The sequence below is a fragment of the Colletotrichum aenigma genome (genome assembly GCF_013390185.1).
Source record: "Colletotrichum aenigma strain Cg56 chromosome Unknown KSG_Cg56_contig04, whole genome shotgun sequence".
NCBI lineage: Eukaryota > Fungi > Ascomycota > Sordariomycetes > Glomerellales > Glomerellaceae > Colletotrichum > Colletotrichum aenigma.
Window position 1 is genome coordinate 1,692,201 of NW_023500910.1, and position 18,030 is coordinate 1,710,230.

Below are 18,030 nucleotides of genomic sequence, written 5' to 3' on the forward strand. Positions count from 1 at the left end.
AACAAACCGAGTATCTCGCAAAGTTCATCGATGCTGAGCAATCACCAGAAGGCACAGAAGGGGAAGGCAATATACTGCGGTAGCAGGCCAAAGTAAAAGCCCCTGTTCAAGTATTTGTGGCTCACGCAGACCAGGTGCGGTACATCGCTCACAGCAGCCAGTCAGTAGTTAATCCAGAGCTTCCTGTGGGCCGCCAATCCCCACGCTACCAGTCCGGGAGGTTTTACTTACCCATCATACCATAGTACCGCAAGAAAGTAAGACAAAAGCCAAGCAAGTCACGCATCACAAGTCTGGACCGTTGCACGCACAATCACTTGGGAAAATGTACCGACGACACCACCTCCCAACCCTGACATCCCCCGCCCGTCCCATCTTCCCCCGGCCGCAAAAGCAACCGGAGTCCGGGAACCGAGACAGATGACAGGATGACGCGGAGGCTGGGAGAGCAAATGGTCAATTCGCAAGACCGAACCACCCAGATGCCCCCACCCGTAAAAATTCCCTGTCCATTGAAATAGGAAACGTCGGCTCGCCCCGTCATGGTTGGCCTACCCCCGACAACACTTCATCTTGCGATCTTGTGCCTTGCGGTGGTAAACCCAGAGGACGGGGTTCTTGATGTACCGCTCATAATACAGAGCAGTCAAGGATGAATCTCTCCTTGCGCTCCACCTTGAAGTGCGGATGCCTTGGTCTGAAGAGACCTCGGCGAGTGTTTGCGATTGTGTTTGCATGAAAGGGGAAGAGAAAAGAAGAAGAAAAGTAGGCATCATTTGCATTAGTCTTTGCCGCGTACCAACGAGGTTGGACGTACGTGTGGGCGGCCCATGGGTATCGTACATTTTGTTTCTCTAGTTCAATCTTTTCGTCAGCCAACATCGGTAGGTCAGATCTCAGGTGAATGACACCCTCTTGCGTCCACCACCGCTTTCCATCGTCGTCAAAGCTTGATCAATCTCCATGATATCCAGCATCTCCTCCTCAAAGTCGCGGCCTGCGTCGTCGCCTTGCACGTCCGCCGCGGCTTCCAGGCCACTGGCGAAGCCGCCGAAGCCCATGCTGGACTTCGGTCTGCCGATGGGCAGCGTGAAGTCGTGGGTGGCATCGTCGTCGGGGGCAATGCTGTCACGTCCATAGGACTGATCGCGCAGGCTTCTCGTCTTGTTGACGCTGAGGTTGAAGGAGACGTTGCGGGGCTGGTCCGGTCGGGGGTGGACAATAATGGCGCTAGGTTGCTCCTTCTTGTCGAAAAGTCGTCGGCGGGTTGAAACCACACCTCCAATCTTCGCGCCGGGTGCATCTTCACACTCCTGGACAATGACCAGTCGGCTCTCGCCCATGACAAAAACTTCGATTTGAAGACCACCATCGTTGTCCTTGAGCTTGGAAAAGTCGACTGCTGCACCCACGCCGCAGCATCTCTCGCCCAATAGCCCTGTAGCCAAGTCGTGGAGTCGGATCATCTTTGTAGGCGTAGTACCGCTGAACAGGTTCACGCCGCCGCCGGAGCTGCGTCGCAGCTGCGAGTCCCAGAATCGGCTGACCGCGGGAATGACGGAGACATTATCAAGACCGCCAATCCACAGCACAACGCTCTCATCGGCGGAACCTGAGCTGTTGCCGGGAAGGGCCGTCACCACAATGCCTCCTTTAACGGCTACGAGGCGTTCCAGGGAGCCGGCAGCACTCAAGGATGCTGCAGCATCACGGCGGGTGTGGGGTGTCATAGGCACAAACTGCCCGTTGCCATTCGACCTTGGCACTGCAGCTGTGGCCCGCAAGGGACCCGTTCCCTCAACATGCCCAGTCGCGTTGAAGGCTGTCAGCGCCGCACCCTTGATTCCAGAGCTGTTCTTTCCAAGGAGGGAACCACCCAACGGGCTGGCGCCGTCCACATCCCAGATTCCCCAGGTGCCGTCGGCAAGCAGGGCGAGAACGGCTCTGCCATGGGAAATCCAGGCAGCATCGAGGATAGGTTTCCTCGTTGAAGTGGGACGAGTGAAAGGGTGGTACAGGGAGAGAAGCCATGACCCTTGGCTGGGGAAAGGCCCTACGGCCTGGTCGTCCGGAGGCAAGGAGGGCTGCGCGTAATCATAGATGCGAACGGCGTGAGGCGTAGAAACCGTCAGAATTTGTGTGAGATGTGTAGGGTTGAAGGAGATGCTTGAAAGAGGACTCGGTAGATATTCGGTTTGGAAGGGGTTGATGCGGCCGCTGGCTTCGCCGGGCTGTACATCCAGGGGAACGTCCCAGAGACGGAGAGTGCCGGACGCCTCGCGGGTGTGCGCGGCCACGACCAGGCGTGGCTTTTGTGAAATGCCAGACTTTTCAGTCTTGGGCTTGATTAATGACATGGCGATGCCTTCGCTGTGCTTGTATTGTCCACCGAGGAAAATGACCCTCTCCCCCCACACACCAGACCCAGCCTTGCCAGCCAACAAGTTGGATTTCAGCTCAGGTCGCGCTTTGCTCTCGGGACTTGGCGGCGTCAGAGGGAGTGCAACGACATAGAGCTCGTTGGTAGCGCAGGCCACGGTGAAAACCATCTTCTCCTTGAGGACGTCGGCTCCTTCCCAGGCCGCATCATCGGCAGGGCATGGCGTCATAGGCAACACCGCCAAGTGCAGCGCGGCCGTGCCGAGGGAAAGATCCAGCGTTTGAATGATCTCCGGGTATGGGGTATCCTCCTCGATGTCCTCGAACTCGGGCTTATCGGTGAAAGGAGCCGGTGCTTTGGATGATTTGGACGCGGGCTCGTCGTCGTCTGAATCGATGATCATGACAGCGTCGTCGGTAGCTCCGTTCTGCTTTTCGGGTGGGGAAGGCTGCTTCTTCACGGGCTTGAAGCGGCGGCCGCCTTTCCATACAATGGAAACGCCGTTGTCGTGGCCGTATAGAAAGATGGTGGCTCCTTGGGGAGACTGGACGGGGTAGGTCTTGACATCGTGGATACGTCTCGAGAGGTTGTAGCTTGGGTCAGGTCAGTGTTCACGCTCCTCACAGGCGTTCTGTCTCGAAGACGTACGTGTATTGCGTATTTTGCGACGTGCGCCGGACTCGCGGCGTGGGCTGAGCCATGGCGGGACGTCTCGTGTGATTGTTTGTGTCGAGCGTCGACCTCTCTCAGAGGTGATGATCAGCAAGCAGCAGGCGCTAGGTCGTATTGGTCTGACTTGACAGTGCAAGATCAAAGTTAAGGTATTTTGAGGCAGTTTGAGGCTTCAAATTGAATGCTGCAAGAGCTCGTAGCAGGGTCTGACGCAGTGGTGGGTTGTTTTGCCAATAAATGATGCCGGATGTCTAGCAAAAACGCGACAACAGTCGCGAAAAGCATCGCAGCCGGCAGGTGCAGCTGCTGTGGCTGACGACCCACTGAGCTTTTTCTGCCACGTCCAGTCCAGGCGGCGTGCTCTGGATCGTGTGGCTGATAAGCCTTTGCCAGCTGCCGCCACTCACGGCATCCTCAGGAAAATGCCCCGCGAGCAGCTGTCGAAGGGAGCTCTAGCAGCTACTACACACGATCGTCACATTTCCTTGATCGGCTTGGACGGGAGTCGACAGCCTGCATTACTCGCCAGATCGGTGATCCTCTTCCTTCTCTTGACCTCAAGGGCTTTTGCTTGTTTGTTTCTGGTCGCGAGCCTTGACTGGCCTGCCTACTTAAGACGTCAGCTCCTGGATAGGTCCCCTACCTCAGGTAGTTGGTGGAATCTGCCCCTCACTGCAACGTTCACCCCTCGTTGCCTCGTTCGATGAGCAGTCGCCGGCTTCAAATTTGGACAAGGCTATTTCATCCAGTTTTCGCTCGACCGTATGTTACCCCTCCTCGGCTACGAATCTTTATACTGACAGCCAATAAGTACTTGATTGAACGCTCTGTCTACTCGTGACAAGCTTCGGCTTTTTGTCGTAAATACGTTGCCGCCGCCAAGATGCTCACCCCAACGGTCGCCAATTCAATCTCTTTCTTTTACCCTGTAGGCAACACTCCTGCCGTCAACTTGGCTAGAGGTCTGCCCCAAGGAATTGATGCCAATTTACTTCTTCTGGGCTGCGGAGATGTGAGAAACATCTTGCACACTGCGTACAACGAGGTTGGACTGCGTGCGGCGATACCCACATGTGACATGCATTCACGGATTAGCGACTGACCTCCTCATAGCGAGTCGTAAATTCGACGTGACATGCAACGATTGGGATGAGGCAACTCTTGGTATGTGACTTTTTCCGATGTCCCTTTCTGCCGCAACTGACCGTCTCGAAGCTCGCGATGTCTTGCTCTTCTCATTGCTCCTCGATAACGCCGCCGCCGGCAACACAGCCTGGAATCTCTTCTACGACCTACGCATCTCCAAGGCCGATACTCAGCTTCTCTCGAATCAGCTCGAGAAACTACTTGCTGCATCCGAATCATTCAACTCTTGGAAGGCTAGCTCCTATGGCAAGGTCCTCCCCTTCGTCGATGAGGCTACCTTTGATGACATCCGCGCAATCTGGAAAACATGCTTTGACACTGCCTCTGCAGACGATCGAGCTGGACAGGAGGCTGCCCTCAAATCTGCCATCAAACGATCTTTAGAAATTAGAAAGGTCGTCATGGGCGGCGAAGGACAAAGCTTAACCGGCATGCGATCTGCTGCCCCTCTCTCGACGGGAAACTTCGAAGCCATCACCAACGCGACCGATGCCTACTTTGACACCTCAAAACCAAATCACAGCTGGTCCGGTGACATTCCTAATCCTCTGTTCATCGCCCCCTTATCAAACCACAGAGTCCTGCACCACGGCGCCGACCCAATCCTCGGGTTTCACCTTGCGACCGGTTTCGCAGCCCTCACCGACGCGTCTCCCTTGAAACCCGATCCGAAGGATGGACCATTGATGGCATTCGCAGCAGCCAAAACCCAGTTTCGCGAATGGGGCACTGCTTGCGGCAAACTCCTACGCGAGAAAAAGCTTGTGATCCGCTTCGTCGCGAGCGAGGCTCTTGCTTTCTGCCAGACTCTTCAGCATTTTGTTTCCACAAAGGAAACTTCAGCTGGTTGGTATCGCAGGCAGTTTGACTCAAGGCCCTTTTGTCTGGATCCCGATGCTTACGGAGGCAAGCTAGCCGCGCCCTCCTCTTTTGATGCCATCGATACATCCAACCTCGCAGACCACGTCGGCACGATCAACCTCCTCACGTCCGCGCTTCCGTTGCTTACCCCTCAGCCATGGTCTTCTGTGTTCACGGAAACTCTGCTGAAGAGAGAGGACACAAGCAAGGAAGGATTCGACAGAGTTCTCTACGGCCACGGGCCCACTGTGTCTTTGCTTCTTGGTGCCAGCGCAGTGGAATACTGGACCAACACAACCGCTGTGTCATGGGTCGACGAGATGTTAATCAGTTTCATGGCCGGCACATTGCAAGACAAGAAGGACGTCCAAACTCAGCTACACACTCGCATAAACTGGAAGCAGAGCAGGTTCTTTTCCGGAGTTGACACCACCGGGCCACTTCAGGTTGACCCTGAGGTCCTTGCAGGCGTGCTCTTTAAGCTTTACCTCGAGATCTTTGCCCATGAAAACCCGATGAAGCTTCTTTCCATATCGAAGGCATCGATGGCTCAGCTCATTCGCAATACAGCCTACACAAACTTCCACCGAGGGACTTTGGTGTCCCTCATGCGCTACCTCAAGCTAAGATTATCTGTTTCCGACTTTGATCGCACAGTTAACCTCTTCTTGGAGAAGTACTCTTTCGAAAGAAGCCTCATGTTCACTGGCAACTTGCGGCAAGACTTTTCGCTGCAGATGCACACCCAGGGGCTGTTTTCTGAACCTTGGCTTCAGAGAGAAATTAAGCCAAACCGCAACCTCGGCGGTTTCGATTCCTGGGAATCGATCCCAGAGGTTGTCGCCGTAACCCTTGTGGTCCCGAACAATGCGATCAAACGCATGTTTACTGGCTCGCACCAGGCGGAGATCGCGTCCCCCACCGTCAGAGGTTCCCTGGTATCCGGCAAGGATGCCGACCACAAGTGGCACAACTTCTTCGATGATGTGCAGCTCGTCTGGGGCACCGTCAAGCCTAGTGGCGACCGAGAATCCTCCAATACGTTCTCCGTCACAGTTGAGCCTGATCCCGCCGGATGGGCCGGTAACTCACCTCTCATCGCGTCATTCTACGTCCCATCTTCCGCGCTTCAAGTCGAGCGCAAGACGGCTTTCGTACGTCTCGAGGTTCAAAGCTCTGCCCAGAACATTGCAGTCTACCAGAAAACACTTGGCCAAGATTTGAAGGTTCACGAAAGCAAGCTGGCAGATGAATCCAGCGTATTCATCACAGAGTATCTGCCTAGTCAGACCCGATACCCCGCGACTTGCGAGGCCGCCGGTGCCGTCGCGGAGTCTGCCACAGAGGCGAAGGGAGAGACTCAAGCCGTTTTTACCGCCAACATGACAGCAGAGCAAGACAAGATAGCAACTATCACTGGCCATCTCGATTTCCTCTCCGCCAAGGGCAAGAAGCTACTCACCGATAAAGTTCCCATCGAGACTGAGCAAGTGACTCCGTTTACTGTTAACGTTGTCTTTGACAAGAAGCAGCACATCTACCCCATCACCTTTCCAATACCCGTTGACGCAAGCGAAGGCAAAGCAAAGATCCGAATCGCCCGCAAGTCATCTTACTTCGAAATCATCGCGCCCATTGCTGCCCCTGCCACAGGCGGAGGCGTCGACAGCCCTCTTGTGGACTTCACCTTCCCCACTACCCTCGCAAAGAGCTTATCACACACTCCGGTGGACTTCAACACCCCGCACTTCAACCTCGACCGCCTTCCCATCATCGATATAACTAACAAGGCCGCAAACCGCTTCATGGTCAACATGATTGCCTGTCATTTCTCCCTCGGCGAGAAAAAAGTCCGCGAGCAAGCCCAAGCAGGCCGCGGCAATGGCATCTCCCGATCCACTCGCCTCAACTTCAAAGAATCCGTGTTCACCATGTTCATGCTCGCCTCGGGCTTACAGGGAGGGCAGACTGGTCTGATGTGCCTGAGCCACGCCTCGGATGACACCGGCGTTCACATGCTCATCCTCGTCTCCGCCGTCCGTCTCGATCCTGCCTCCGGCTCCGTCGTTCTCGATGCCGCTGTGATCCCTTTCACCGAGAAAATGATCCACGAGCTCGAGCCCTTCCTTCTCATGCTCCGCGAGCTCGAATGCGCCCAAATTAGCGTCGACGACGCGGAGCTCACCCTCTGGCGCAAGGTGCTCCCCTCGCTTGCAGAGCGCACCCGCACCTGGGACCACAAGTCGTCGTGCGAGTACCGCAAGACGGGCAAGGTGCCCGTATCGACGGAGACGGGGAAGCAGGTACTCTGCTCGTGCGGTCAGGGAAAACTGCCGGACAACTTCGTTGCGCTTCCCGAGTGGGATACCGCGTCAAAGTATGCCACGCGCATTGCCATCAGCCCGACTTTCGCGGTCCCGTTCGTGGATGACTGCGTCGACTTTGAGACCTGGGGAAGGAGTGGAGGCGGCAGACAGCAGCAGGTGGAGAGGTGCAGAGCCTGTGGCAAGTCGGGGGCTGAGAGCGGTACAAAGTTGAAGAAGTGTACGCGCTGCTTGCAGGTCAAGTACTGCAGTGGGGAGTGTCAGAAGAAGGATTGGAGGAAGCACCGCGCGGAATGCGCGGAGAGTGACATCCACTCGAAGCTGGAAGCGCCTGATGTAGACTGAGCGTAAGACAGACGCAACGAATGCCAGTAACAATGCTGCTCTAAATGGAGTATTCCATATGCATCTTTGGGAACTCAAGACGGTGCCTAGACAAGGTAAGGGCTATGGCCCACGTGACTGGCTGTCTGACGGAAATGCCGAAATTTATATTCCAAATATGGACGCCACAATGTGTTGGCCACATCAGCAATTGCTGCAAGATTGGCAGCAGGTGCTTGGTAGCCGCAGATGATTGGCGGAATCGGCATGCTCACGGCTGGCGCAGCCGTCCTCGAGGCAGCTGTCTCAGCAGGATGCTAAGCGCGTGACAGTAGCCGCCTGGAAATCAGGCTGCGAATGTCATTTTCCCTTCTTCAACCTCTTCTCCAGAATCTGACGACGTCAAGCCTTGGGCGGAATGCTCCTCAAAGCAAACCCTCAGCTGTTCTTCCTCTCACTCTTTCTCCATTCTCACCCTTCCTCCATCTCGATCCCCCGTCCTTGACCTTCCGTACCTCGTTCTTGGCGACAAGATGTGGCTCATCAACACCAAGACACTGCGTCTCGAGCAGATTGTGGATCCGTCGTCGGTCGATTATGCCATCCTCTCGCACACGTGGGGCGACGACGAAGTGTCATTCAAGGATATGAAGCGTCTTCCAAAGGCGATGAAAAGGACCGGCTTCGTCAAAATCGCCAAAACCTGCAAGCTGGCATTGAAACAAGACCTGCGGTACGCCTGGATCGACACTTGCTGCATCGACAAAACCAGCAGTGCCGAATTGAGTGAAGCCATCAATGCCATGTTTGTGTGGTACCGAACCTCAGCTATATGTTTCGTTTGGTTGGATGATCTTGCGCCATTATCTTCGGCATCTAAGATAATGTCGCATAGCAAGAAGCTTTACGACATTTCAGAGATGGCCTCTTGCAAATGGTTCAGTCGTGGCTGGACCTTACAAGAGCTCATAGCCCCAGCTAATATCAGATTTTACGACGCCAACTGGAACTTCAGGTTCACCAAGGAGAACAACGTGTCAACTTTGGCCACTATCACAACAATAGACGTTGACGTGTTGAAGATGGTTAAACGACTTAAGGACGTTCTGGTCGCAGTCAAGATGTCTTGGGCAGCGAATCGAGAGACCACCCGGCCAGAAGATATCGCATATTGCCTCCTTGGTGTTTTTGATATCAACATGCCGATGCTGTACGGCGAGGGCGAGAAAGCATTCCAACGACTACAGGAAAATATCGCGAGCCTGCATTTAGACACGTCGATATTCGCCTGGCTGGCTCCTTTCAGACCACCCCTGCCAACCCAAAGCTTTAGGGGACTTTTCGCCACGTCTCCCCAACAATTTGCGTCTTCTGGCCACATCAGTCGCGAAGTGTTCGCCTTAAGGCCTGGCACAGGACTCGAGAATAAAGGGATAAGATTGAATGTTGATATTTTTACAACCCCTCGAAGCGAGTGCGTCCAGATACCACTTCATATGGAGTGTCTTACTTGTGACATACCTCACGAAATTTTCATATCCCTTCTGAGCACTAAAGAGGGATTTGTGCGCATATCATCAGAGAGCTGTTGTCGACTACAAGACCGGTCAAGTTGTCAAACAAATCCAGAAGGTGCCTATTGTCGCAGGGTGGTAGATCCGGAAGACAGTGAGGCTCTTGAAGGCTTCGCGTCAAAGCCGATTGAAATTCGGAAGGGATTCAAGACATCACATTTGGCCGCATGGCCCGGAACCGCATGGAACCGCTGCACATTCAACTTCTGCGGCGACGCCCTCTCCGACGACTTTTGTGGCCTGCTTTATATAAGCCCGGTGGATTTGAAACCACTACGTTTAGCGTTGGTGATCAATAAGTTGGTCAACAAAGACATGGACGTGAGATTCTTCTATGATGATCCGGCAGACAGTCATTGGGGGATAGTTGGAGACCCTAGGGAGGAAGGCATCTTGAGATACGCCAGGATGGGTCTGAAAGAGTTGTCCAAAGAATACAGCACTATGAAGTCGAGTCATTTGTACGGGCGAAAAGCGAGCGTTTTGTTCAAATGCAACTGCTCACCAGAAGAGGGTGACAATAATACGAAGGTAGAGGCGGTGGTGAATGAACTTGTGATCACTATTTCACTGTCAACATGGTCTAGTGCTGTTGAGGAGGTTGAAGAGGCTTCCGATCATGAGAGTGACGGGGCGACCTCTTCTCAGAGCCACGACATGCCGTTCCGAAAGAGAAAAGCCGTGTTACCGGAACCTGATGGCGAGCGGAAACCGAGATGGTCCAAGCGACTGGAGAGGAAGAAGTGGTAGTTTTTTCTGAAGCGCGTTATTTGAGTATCTCACATCACTGGCTGAAGATAGATCTGTTCATGATCAGTCTCTAAGACCTCGTGCCCTCGTCTCCAGAGTCCCCGCCGCACCCAGAGAAATCCAACAGCCGATCCTCGTTTCATCCCCCAGCGATCCCGACGTCATCCCGCTCGTCAAAATACAACACCCTCAAACCCGACCTCCAAGATCCTCATACATCTTCCCAAGCCCGACCACCGTCTCGGCGCCGAACGACACGCCCGCCCGCCAGGACCATCGACCCAAAGGGTTCCCCCATTCGTCTTTCTGTTATCAGGCCATCAAAACAAGACCCAGCAAACCGTAATCAGACCGGAGAATAGGACCCAAATTCCCGTAAGGCAGCAAACATCAAAATGCCCACAGAAACTCCACAACCCAATCCCCGAACCCGAATTACGGTAGGGCTCCCGTGGACACCAGTAAATCACGGTAAATATTATCCCCTCGGGGACTCCCTTGATGAAACACCTCCCAGCCCCCAAAAGGCCTCCAAGCTCATCATATACCGCCGTAGGTCAAATATAACCTCCAATGACCTGTACCAAACTCACGTGTGTCCGGGTTGCCGTCAAATGTCGTCAGGCCAAGCCGGCAAACGGGGGCGTCGGGGGCGGACGGGGGGCCCAAGTGGGATAAATCAAGCCAGAGGATCAGGGTCCGCCCCTCCATATGCCAAGTCACAAAGAAGACCCCCCATTCATAACACAGCACACCTAACAACGCAGCAAGTAAGGATCCAACACATCACACTCAAAACCAACCCCCTCCAAAACCACTCGTCGACTGAAAGAAAGAAGATCTCCATCGTGCTCCGTATCGCCTTGAGCAACGCCGAAACCAATGAAGACCAGTCCAAGCGCCGACCGGTTGGTCAGCCGACCACCACACACACACTGACACCCACGTACATCCGTCTTCCCTCTTAGCGCGGCCTGCGCAGCAACCACACAGAAAGGAAAAAAAAAAAAAAAAAAAAAAAACCACCGCCGAAAAACGATCGTCAGGGGTCCTTAACATGACACAACCCACCCCATAATAACTTCCCCAGCGCACCCACCAGCTGAGAACCACCCAAGTCTTGCGCCTAACAAACGCTGGCCCTCTGTCCTTCTGTCCCTCTGCCGCGCCCAATCACCCTCTCCCTCCTCCTCTTGACTCTGTCTTGTCTCCACGTGCTGGGAGGCCTTTCTTCCAAAGCAACCCAAAAACCGGGCAGAGAACAGATAGGCGCACGCAACGGGGCAGGGCCGTGGGCAGCAGACAGCGTTAATTAGCAAGGTTAATTCACTCCCAGATCTGGGTCCCTTCGGTCCGCCCTTCAGTGGCCCAGTCGGTGGGCAGGCGGCGCAGTTTCTCTCGCCGCTTGGGGGCTGGCGAACACCAGCGGAGAAATTTTGACTCGGGCAACCTTGGAAGACACGCGAGAGAGAAAAAGGCTCAGCCCGTTCGTCGTCTGGTCAGGTGACTTTGAACTTCTCGAGGCAGTCTTCCCCGGTGATATAGTGACAGAGCTGAGCTCGGTGCCCGCCCGTTTGGCTCGGTGCTCGGAGGGCCCGGCGCTCGGAGGTTTAGACACCACCACCACCCAACGGCTGTCGGTGGGCTTCCCCAGGAACCACCAGTTCACGGCCGTTGTTCACTGTCAAGATCATCCCGTCAATGCGAATACGTGAGTTGGGAGCCCACGCGCAAAGCTGTCAGAAGTCGTTCGCCAAAAGCCAAGTGTGCAGTGAGATATGAGGTCATTTGAATGTTCGATTACTACGGTCCAAATCCTTCAAGTACAATCGACCACGCTTTCAGAAAGATTTCCAGCACCACGAGAAAACCCCCAAACCCCTTGGAACCCCATGTTCTCTTTTCCGTCGAGAAAAGAGCCCGTTTAACCAAGAAGAGGGTTTTTATTTAGCCCAACACTGTCCCAAAAAAAATCCGGCTCCCTCTTTTGTCCCTTCGTCGCGCGGCGGCTCTTGACCAATGAGGAAAACTGTCAGGCAATAATTGAAAAACAAGACCACCGTATATGTAAACCATTTCATTGTTAAAAGAACCGCCGCGGACGTCCATAATATGAGGGAGCCGTTGTACTATACACACAAGATGGGGGTAAGGGCGCCACCAATACTCCGTCGCAACTCTTTCCATCAAATGTCGTTATAAAAAAAAAGGATATCCCCAACCGCCGCCGATGAGATTTTTTAAAAAGCAAGAAGATTGTAAAATATCTCGGCCGGCGCCAATACCTCCCCCGGAGAGAGGGAATCGTAAGAAGCGAAAAGTGCCCAGCGGGGGCGATTGGCGGGCCAGGACGTTTGTGCGTTAAGATGTTGATGATGATGTTGTTGTGTGTGGGTGATTGATGGGGTTGATTGGCGAAGGTTTGATCAGGGGAGGGAGAGAAAGGGCCAAACCATCCCGAGACGTTTTTGTATTTCCCCATGTCGTCTCCCTCCCTTGATTTGTAGGTGTGAGTTATCCGAGAGAAATGTCTAAAGGTGATCGCAAAAGGAGTGGACGGCGTAGGGTGTTTCGTGCCGACGGCGGTTTGTGTCCAAACGATGAAGATGATCCAACGCAAACCCATATCGTAAATCCGAGATATGTTCCCTACACCATGATACATATGAAATTTCCGACGACACTGGTCGTTCTTTTTATCGGAAGATTTGTTCCCCGAGTAAGCCAGCGTCGGAGAAATAGGAACACCTCTAAACGCCACGGATGCCAGAATGTTAAAGTAATTTAGTAAGCCAGTGGCTAGGTCGTTCGTCGTCACGAAGTGAGGTGCTCATGCGTTGGTAACCTAGGCATATCATGTCAGTTTTCGTCGCTCTCCGGGTCTCACATTCTTCACTGTGAAGAGGGGAAAAACTTACTCGGAGAATCTTCCGCGAGTAATCTTGGTTGTCGGCGATGCTGCCGTCGCTCATGCGGCGGTGGGCGAGCGTGGGATCCATGCGCGAGTCGGTCATGGACATGCCGCTGCTGCTCGGGGGCTTGGAGCCGCCGATGAAGGCGTTCACGGCGGCGTTGCGGCGGTGCTCCTCCTCGATCTCGGCGTTGCGCTTGCGGCGGACGTAGAAGAAGATGCCTCCGACGATGGCGGCGATGGCGACAACACCGACGACAACGCCCGCAGCGATGCCGGCGACGTTGGTGCCGCTCTTCTTGCTGTCGTCGGAGGCGGTGGTCTCGGCGGGCGGCGGCGTCGGGGTCTCGATGATGGTCTCGACAGCACCGCCGGCGTTTGTTGTGGTGGCCTTCGCGGTGGAGGAGGCGGATGTGGTGGCGGGCTCCTCGTCGGCGACGACGATCTTGATACCGGTGTTGTAGACGGAGTAGAACAAGCCGTCCTCGACACCACCGCCTGATGCTCGTGTCAGCTTACTTCTTGATCTTCGATTGTGAGAGCGGCTTCAAATGGAAATACGTACAAGCTTCCAGCGGGTATGCTGGACATCCAAAGTTGCACTTTTCGTCTTTGACGACGTTGATCTTGGGCGGGTAGTCGTCGCCGCAGTAGCAGTCCTCTCCGTTCAGAGCAGCGACGTTCTTCTTCTGGTTCGTTTTGCACTCATCCGTGCACTTTCCTACACTGAGCTTCGTGACGTCGACGGGGTAGATCTTCCATGATGTGCCGTTGGCGTTGTAGCAGCCGTGAGAGGTGACGGCGTTTACTGTTGGGTTCTCACTTGGTCTCTGGAGGACCGAGCTGGCGGTTGATGACTGGGCGGTGGCGACGCCGACGGAGACGGCGGCCAGGAAGGCTGATGAGAACTTCATAATGACGATTTGAGGGGGTATAGCGAGAGTGAGGAAAGGAAAGAAAGAAAACAAAAAAGAGCAGATTGAATGAAGGGCGGTCTCGAATCTGATCCAGGACTCGAAGACGGTGACAGGTTCGTGTGTCGTGTCTTGCGGGTTCGAGGGTCGATGAACGGGTCAGGGGCTAAATGGCTCGTGCGGATTCAATCGGCCACCAGATGTGATTTTTCCAACTCGAAATTCTCGGCGACGTCCTCGATTTCTGTTCTTTGCTGATTGATATTCCTCCCGTTCGATTAGACAGTTGTCGGTCGATTGAATACGTTGATTCGGTTGATCGGGGGTGTTGGTCGATGTTGACGAGCGAGCGTGTCGGGGCGGGCAGGACCGTGTCTAGGTCGTGCGTCCGGGAAACAAGGCGAGAGTCCTAAAGAATGTACGGGCACAGCGGGCCTACGATCTTCTCTTTTGCGTGCTGCCTTCGTGTCGAAAAACCCTTCTCTTGTTGTCGTGTGTGTCCTTCGAGTCTCTTTTGCTGGGGGGAGAAAAAGAGGTATCACCGAGTAAATGACATTGAAGGAGAGCGCGAAAGGAGCAAGGGAAAGGAGGAGACCTTGGCGGATCGAAGATGAGTAACAGGCGATGGAAGAGGGAGAGACTTGGGGGGGAGGGGAGGAGATAGGAACGAGTGACAGCGGGTGGAATTGGAGGGAATGGCTTGTTTTGTTGAAAAGAGGGAAACGAGCGCGGAGTGGGTTGAGATGAGGAGTAAAAGCGAGATTGCGAGTCCACTTTGCGGCATCCCGGGGGGCTCGGGGGAGCAGATGGAGGGTGTAAACCCAGAGTACGTACACGTCCTCTATGTAAGTCCTCGCCCACCCACACGCGCACAACTCTACCGTTCTCTCTCTCTCTCTGTCTGCCTGTTACAGTCTCTGGCGGTCCGTCTGAGGGTCATTTAGGCCGTCTCTTGACCCGTTCTGCCATCTGGTGTGTGCACAACTCGTGCATAGAAGGGCTTGTCGAGAGGGCCACAGCGATGTCGTCTGCTGGTGGACACACTCTCGACAGAAGGGAAAAGCGCCGTCACGTCGGCCAGTCAGCGTCTGTGAGGGAATGGCTCGTACCGGGACAAGCCCTGAACAGCGTGGTGCAGCAGCATCAGTCACAGCCTAGGGGGTCCCCGGCAATATCCAAGGCCTTCAGACGGGACACACACACACACGCACGCGCTACGAGACGGGGCAACACTGAGAGGGGTGATGGGGCCAGGGGTGGAAAGACGGGCAGCAAGTCCTCCTCTCTTGGGCTTGGGGGAGCGTTGCCAGACAGACCCAGAGAGTGACTTGAAGAGGAGACACTGGACTCACACACACACACTCAGTCGAGCTGAGAAAAAACCGCTACTACTGGCGTCCAGGCGGTTTTGGGAATAGACTGGGCAGCAGGCTTGACGCGGCCGCCGTTGTCCAATGGCCTCATGCCGTGCCTGGCCAAGAGCCCATCTGATTGGATTCCATTGGAATAGGTTACCCGTCCTGCTGTCCAACGTCGGCGACGATTGGATGTTCCCGCAGCAGAACGAAGCAGGGGTCCCGGATCAGGTCTTCCCTGGCAAGAATTCAGGAACCAGAATTACCGTCGAGGGGCGCAGTTGACTGGTGCAGATCACTTGCAGCATCGGCCGCGGTCGTACACTCTACCGTCTGAGAGCGCGGAACCCTGTTAGCAGCGTGGCTTGGGAGGCCTCGTTGCGTCTTAACATGAGCAACGGTTCCCGGTACACGCTGTCGCGAGCCGTCGAGTGATCAGATCCACTTTCCAATTCAATCCTTCACAAAATGCAACACACCACCACCAAGGTCGTCGCGGTTCTTCATAACTCGTGGTTGTGCAGACACTATGTGCCAAAGGAGAAAAAAAGGGGGAGGCGGTGGATAACTTGACACACGCGCTACATCATCTAACGATACCAGACGGCTTTATGAATGGGGGCATCCTGTCGAGTTGTAAAGACTGAGCCTGGTTCATGTCCATGTTCCTTGGTTTGGGCGATGCATGCTCGTGATCTCCCTCATGGGGAGAGTCATTTTTGGAGGCACACACACCCGATCGCCCGGCTGCCAGCCGCGAGCCAACCACGGAACCGTACGCTGATGCCCCCATGGAAGAGCGTTACAGCCGTTTGCTCAAACCGTCGTGATGATGAACCGTCGCCGTTGGGAGAAACTGCAAACGCCAGCAGCCAGAATCTAGCCTCGATGGTACAGAAGCGGCGCAGCCTGTGGAAGCGAGATTCGGCCTTGGAGCCGGTATCCTGCTGTGCGACACTGCGGCAAATTGATGAAGACAGGCAGGCACAAGCACGAGTCCTCTCTCTCCTTTCATCTGCTGGGCCGTTGTTCATCCTGCAGCCCATTGTGTGTGTGTTCGTTTGACGCTGATTGTCAGGGTGCCACGCGCCTGGCGCTGCATACGGTATCCCAGACACGAGTGCATCTGGATGAACCTGGGACGGGGCAGGCTTTGGGACGACCAATGGAGTACACAAAAGCCGACTGTGCCGCCGCACAAACACAGGTACCCGTGGCCGTACACACGGTCTGACGGGACGCCTGCGCACCGGCGTCCGTTGCAACCTTTTGGCTTTTGGTGCCACGATAGCCTGACAGGATGAACCTTCGCTCGGCCACGCCAAAATGCCCTCCTCCTCCTGGGCTTCGTCGCAACTGGCGGCCCAGCTGAACGTGCTTGGGAAGGGGGAACAGTCTGAACTTTGAGTGTATGCAAAGGCGGTGCAGGGCGGCAAAGGAGTGTGCCTCCGTCTCTGGCGTTTGACTCCTTCCCGTCAGTGACTGTTCGGACGGACTATGGATGGGGGCTCCAGCGTGCAGTAGTAGTAGTGTAGCTGCTGGTCTGTCTCCCTTCTCCTCTGTCCGTACAGCCATCAATCACCGGCCTGTCCCTGGCGATTTGACGGCACCTCATACTTTTGCGACCGCTGATGATTGACGGCTCGCGGCGGGCAAAGCGCAACACACGACACGGACAAGCCTCATTGGAGGCTTGGTCGCAGGTTTTGCCTTGGTGCTGATCCTGTTCTCTCTGCGTCTTGACGGCAGCTGGTCGCCCCAAACGACGGGCTGGTGAAAACGAAACCCGCCAAGGGGCTGACCAGAGTCGCAGGTTGAAACTTGAAACGAGAGAAACAAACGGTAGAAATATGAAGAAGTCGAAGGCGGCCGAGGGCCTCTCTACGGCGTTCATTTGTCCGTTGCTTCACACTACCAGCAGTCTGCAGTGGGTTTAACAGCACCGTTATCGTTTGGGGCGCTGTCGTCAGCTATTTTTTGTCCGACGCCAACAACACGCCTGGAGATGGGAGATGGAGACGGTGCCACTGGGATGGGTCCCCCGGATGAGGGCCGCGATCGGTAAGGCAGATTGGCTGCTGGCCGAGTTGGAGACCGAGCGACTACCGAGAGAGGGAGTTGGGCCTTGCATCTGGGGAGGAGACTATGAATGTGAATGTGAGTGCGTGTCTTCGTACATGCAACGCCCGCGCATGAGAAATCAGCCGGTATTGAAGCCCCTGTCTGGTGATGATGATGGCTGAATGTGCGGTCATCAGTACGCCACACCTAGGTGTTGATTGCTCCCAATGACAGGCTGCAGACTGCATGTCAGAAAGCCGTTGCGAATCATCAACCACCTGGGTTATGCCGTGGCATTACAATGTCCCGTACACAACGTTGGATATCAAACGCCGTTGAGTACAATGCTGTGCCCGCAGTCTAGACCCGTCTAGCGAATCTCCAGGTGTTCTGTTCTGGATGTGCAGTGGTGTGCACTCGGCACGGCAGCAGCAGATGGAGGCGAGATTGGGCAGCGGGATAATGCCACTCCCCCCAGTGTGTCTCTCTTGGGACTCTTGGGGACAGAGGACACGAGACGGGCGGCCGGGCCAAGAGGCTTGGGAAAGGCTTGCAGAGAGGCTTACAGCGTGCCCGTTCATCCTCTGATGAAAATGTCTAAATCTGTCATCAATATTGCATGGCCGTGAGCAGGTGGCTTGCATTGGGACAGCACATGGGAGCATTTTCAAATGTTGACGGGATCCTTCGAAGACTGCCATCAAGGTGATGATGGTGTGCAGTGGTGCATTTCATGTGTCTGGCTCTTATCGAGTCTT

At 54.8% G+C, this 18,030-nt stretch overlaps 4 protein-coding genes across 4 annotated transcripts; 2 read left to right on the plus strand and 2 right to left on the minus strand.

The window, feature by feature from the left end:
- Positions 1-896: 896 nt before the first annotated feature.
- Positions 897-3,081, minus strand: NUP37 (Nucleoporin NUP37; the record flags this gene model as incomplete). Its single annotated transcript, XM_037321574.1, has 2 exons — positions 897-2,973; positions 3,029-3,081. The coding sequence occupies 2 exons, from the start codon at positions 3,079-3,081 to the stop codon at positions 897-899; spliced, it is 2,130 nt and encodes a 709-aa protein (XP_037179403.1).
- An 854-nt stretch (positions 3,082-3,935) lies between these two features.
- CGCA056_v006324 (uncharacterized protein) lies at positions 3,936-7,728 on the plus strand (the record flags this gene model as incomplete). The annotated part of the gene is made up of 3 exons (XM_037321575.1): positions 3,936-4,107; positions 4,166-4,216; positions 4,268-7,728. The coding sequence occupies 3 exons, from the start codon at positions 3,936-3,938 to the stop codon at positions 7,726-7,728; spliced, it is 3,684 nt and encodes a 1,227-aa protein (XP_037179404.1).
- Positions 7,729-8,240: 512 nt separating this feature from the next.
- Positions 8,241-10,031, plus strand: CGCA056_v006325 (Vegetative incompatibility protein HET-E-1; the record flags this gene model as incomplete). The annotated part of the gene is made up of 3 exons (XM_037321576.1): positions 8,241-8,512; positions 8,603-9,100; positions 9,356-10,031. 3 exons carry the CDS (start codon positions 8,241-8,243, stop codon positions 10,029-10,031), a joined length of 1,446 nt encoding a protein of 481 aa, XP_037179405.1.
- Positions 10,032-12,861: 2,830 nt separating this feature from the next.
- Positions 12,862-13,856, minus strand: wsc1 (Cell wall integrity and stress response component 1; the record flags this gene model as incomplete). The annotated part of the gene is made up of 3 exons (XM_037321577.1): positions 12,862-12,876; positions 12,950-13,440; positions 13,508-13,856. The coding sequence occupies 3 exons, from the start codon at positions 13,854-13,856 to the stop codon at positions 12,862-12,864; spliced, it is 855 nt and encodes a 284-aa protein (XP_037179406.1).
- Positions 13,857-18,030: the final 4,174 nt, after the last annotated feature.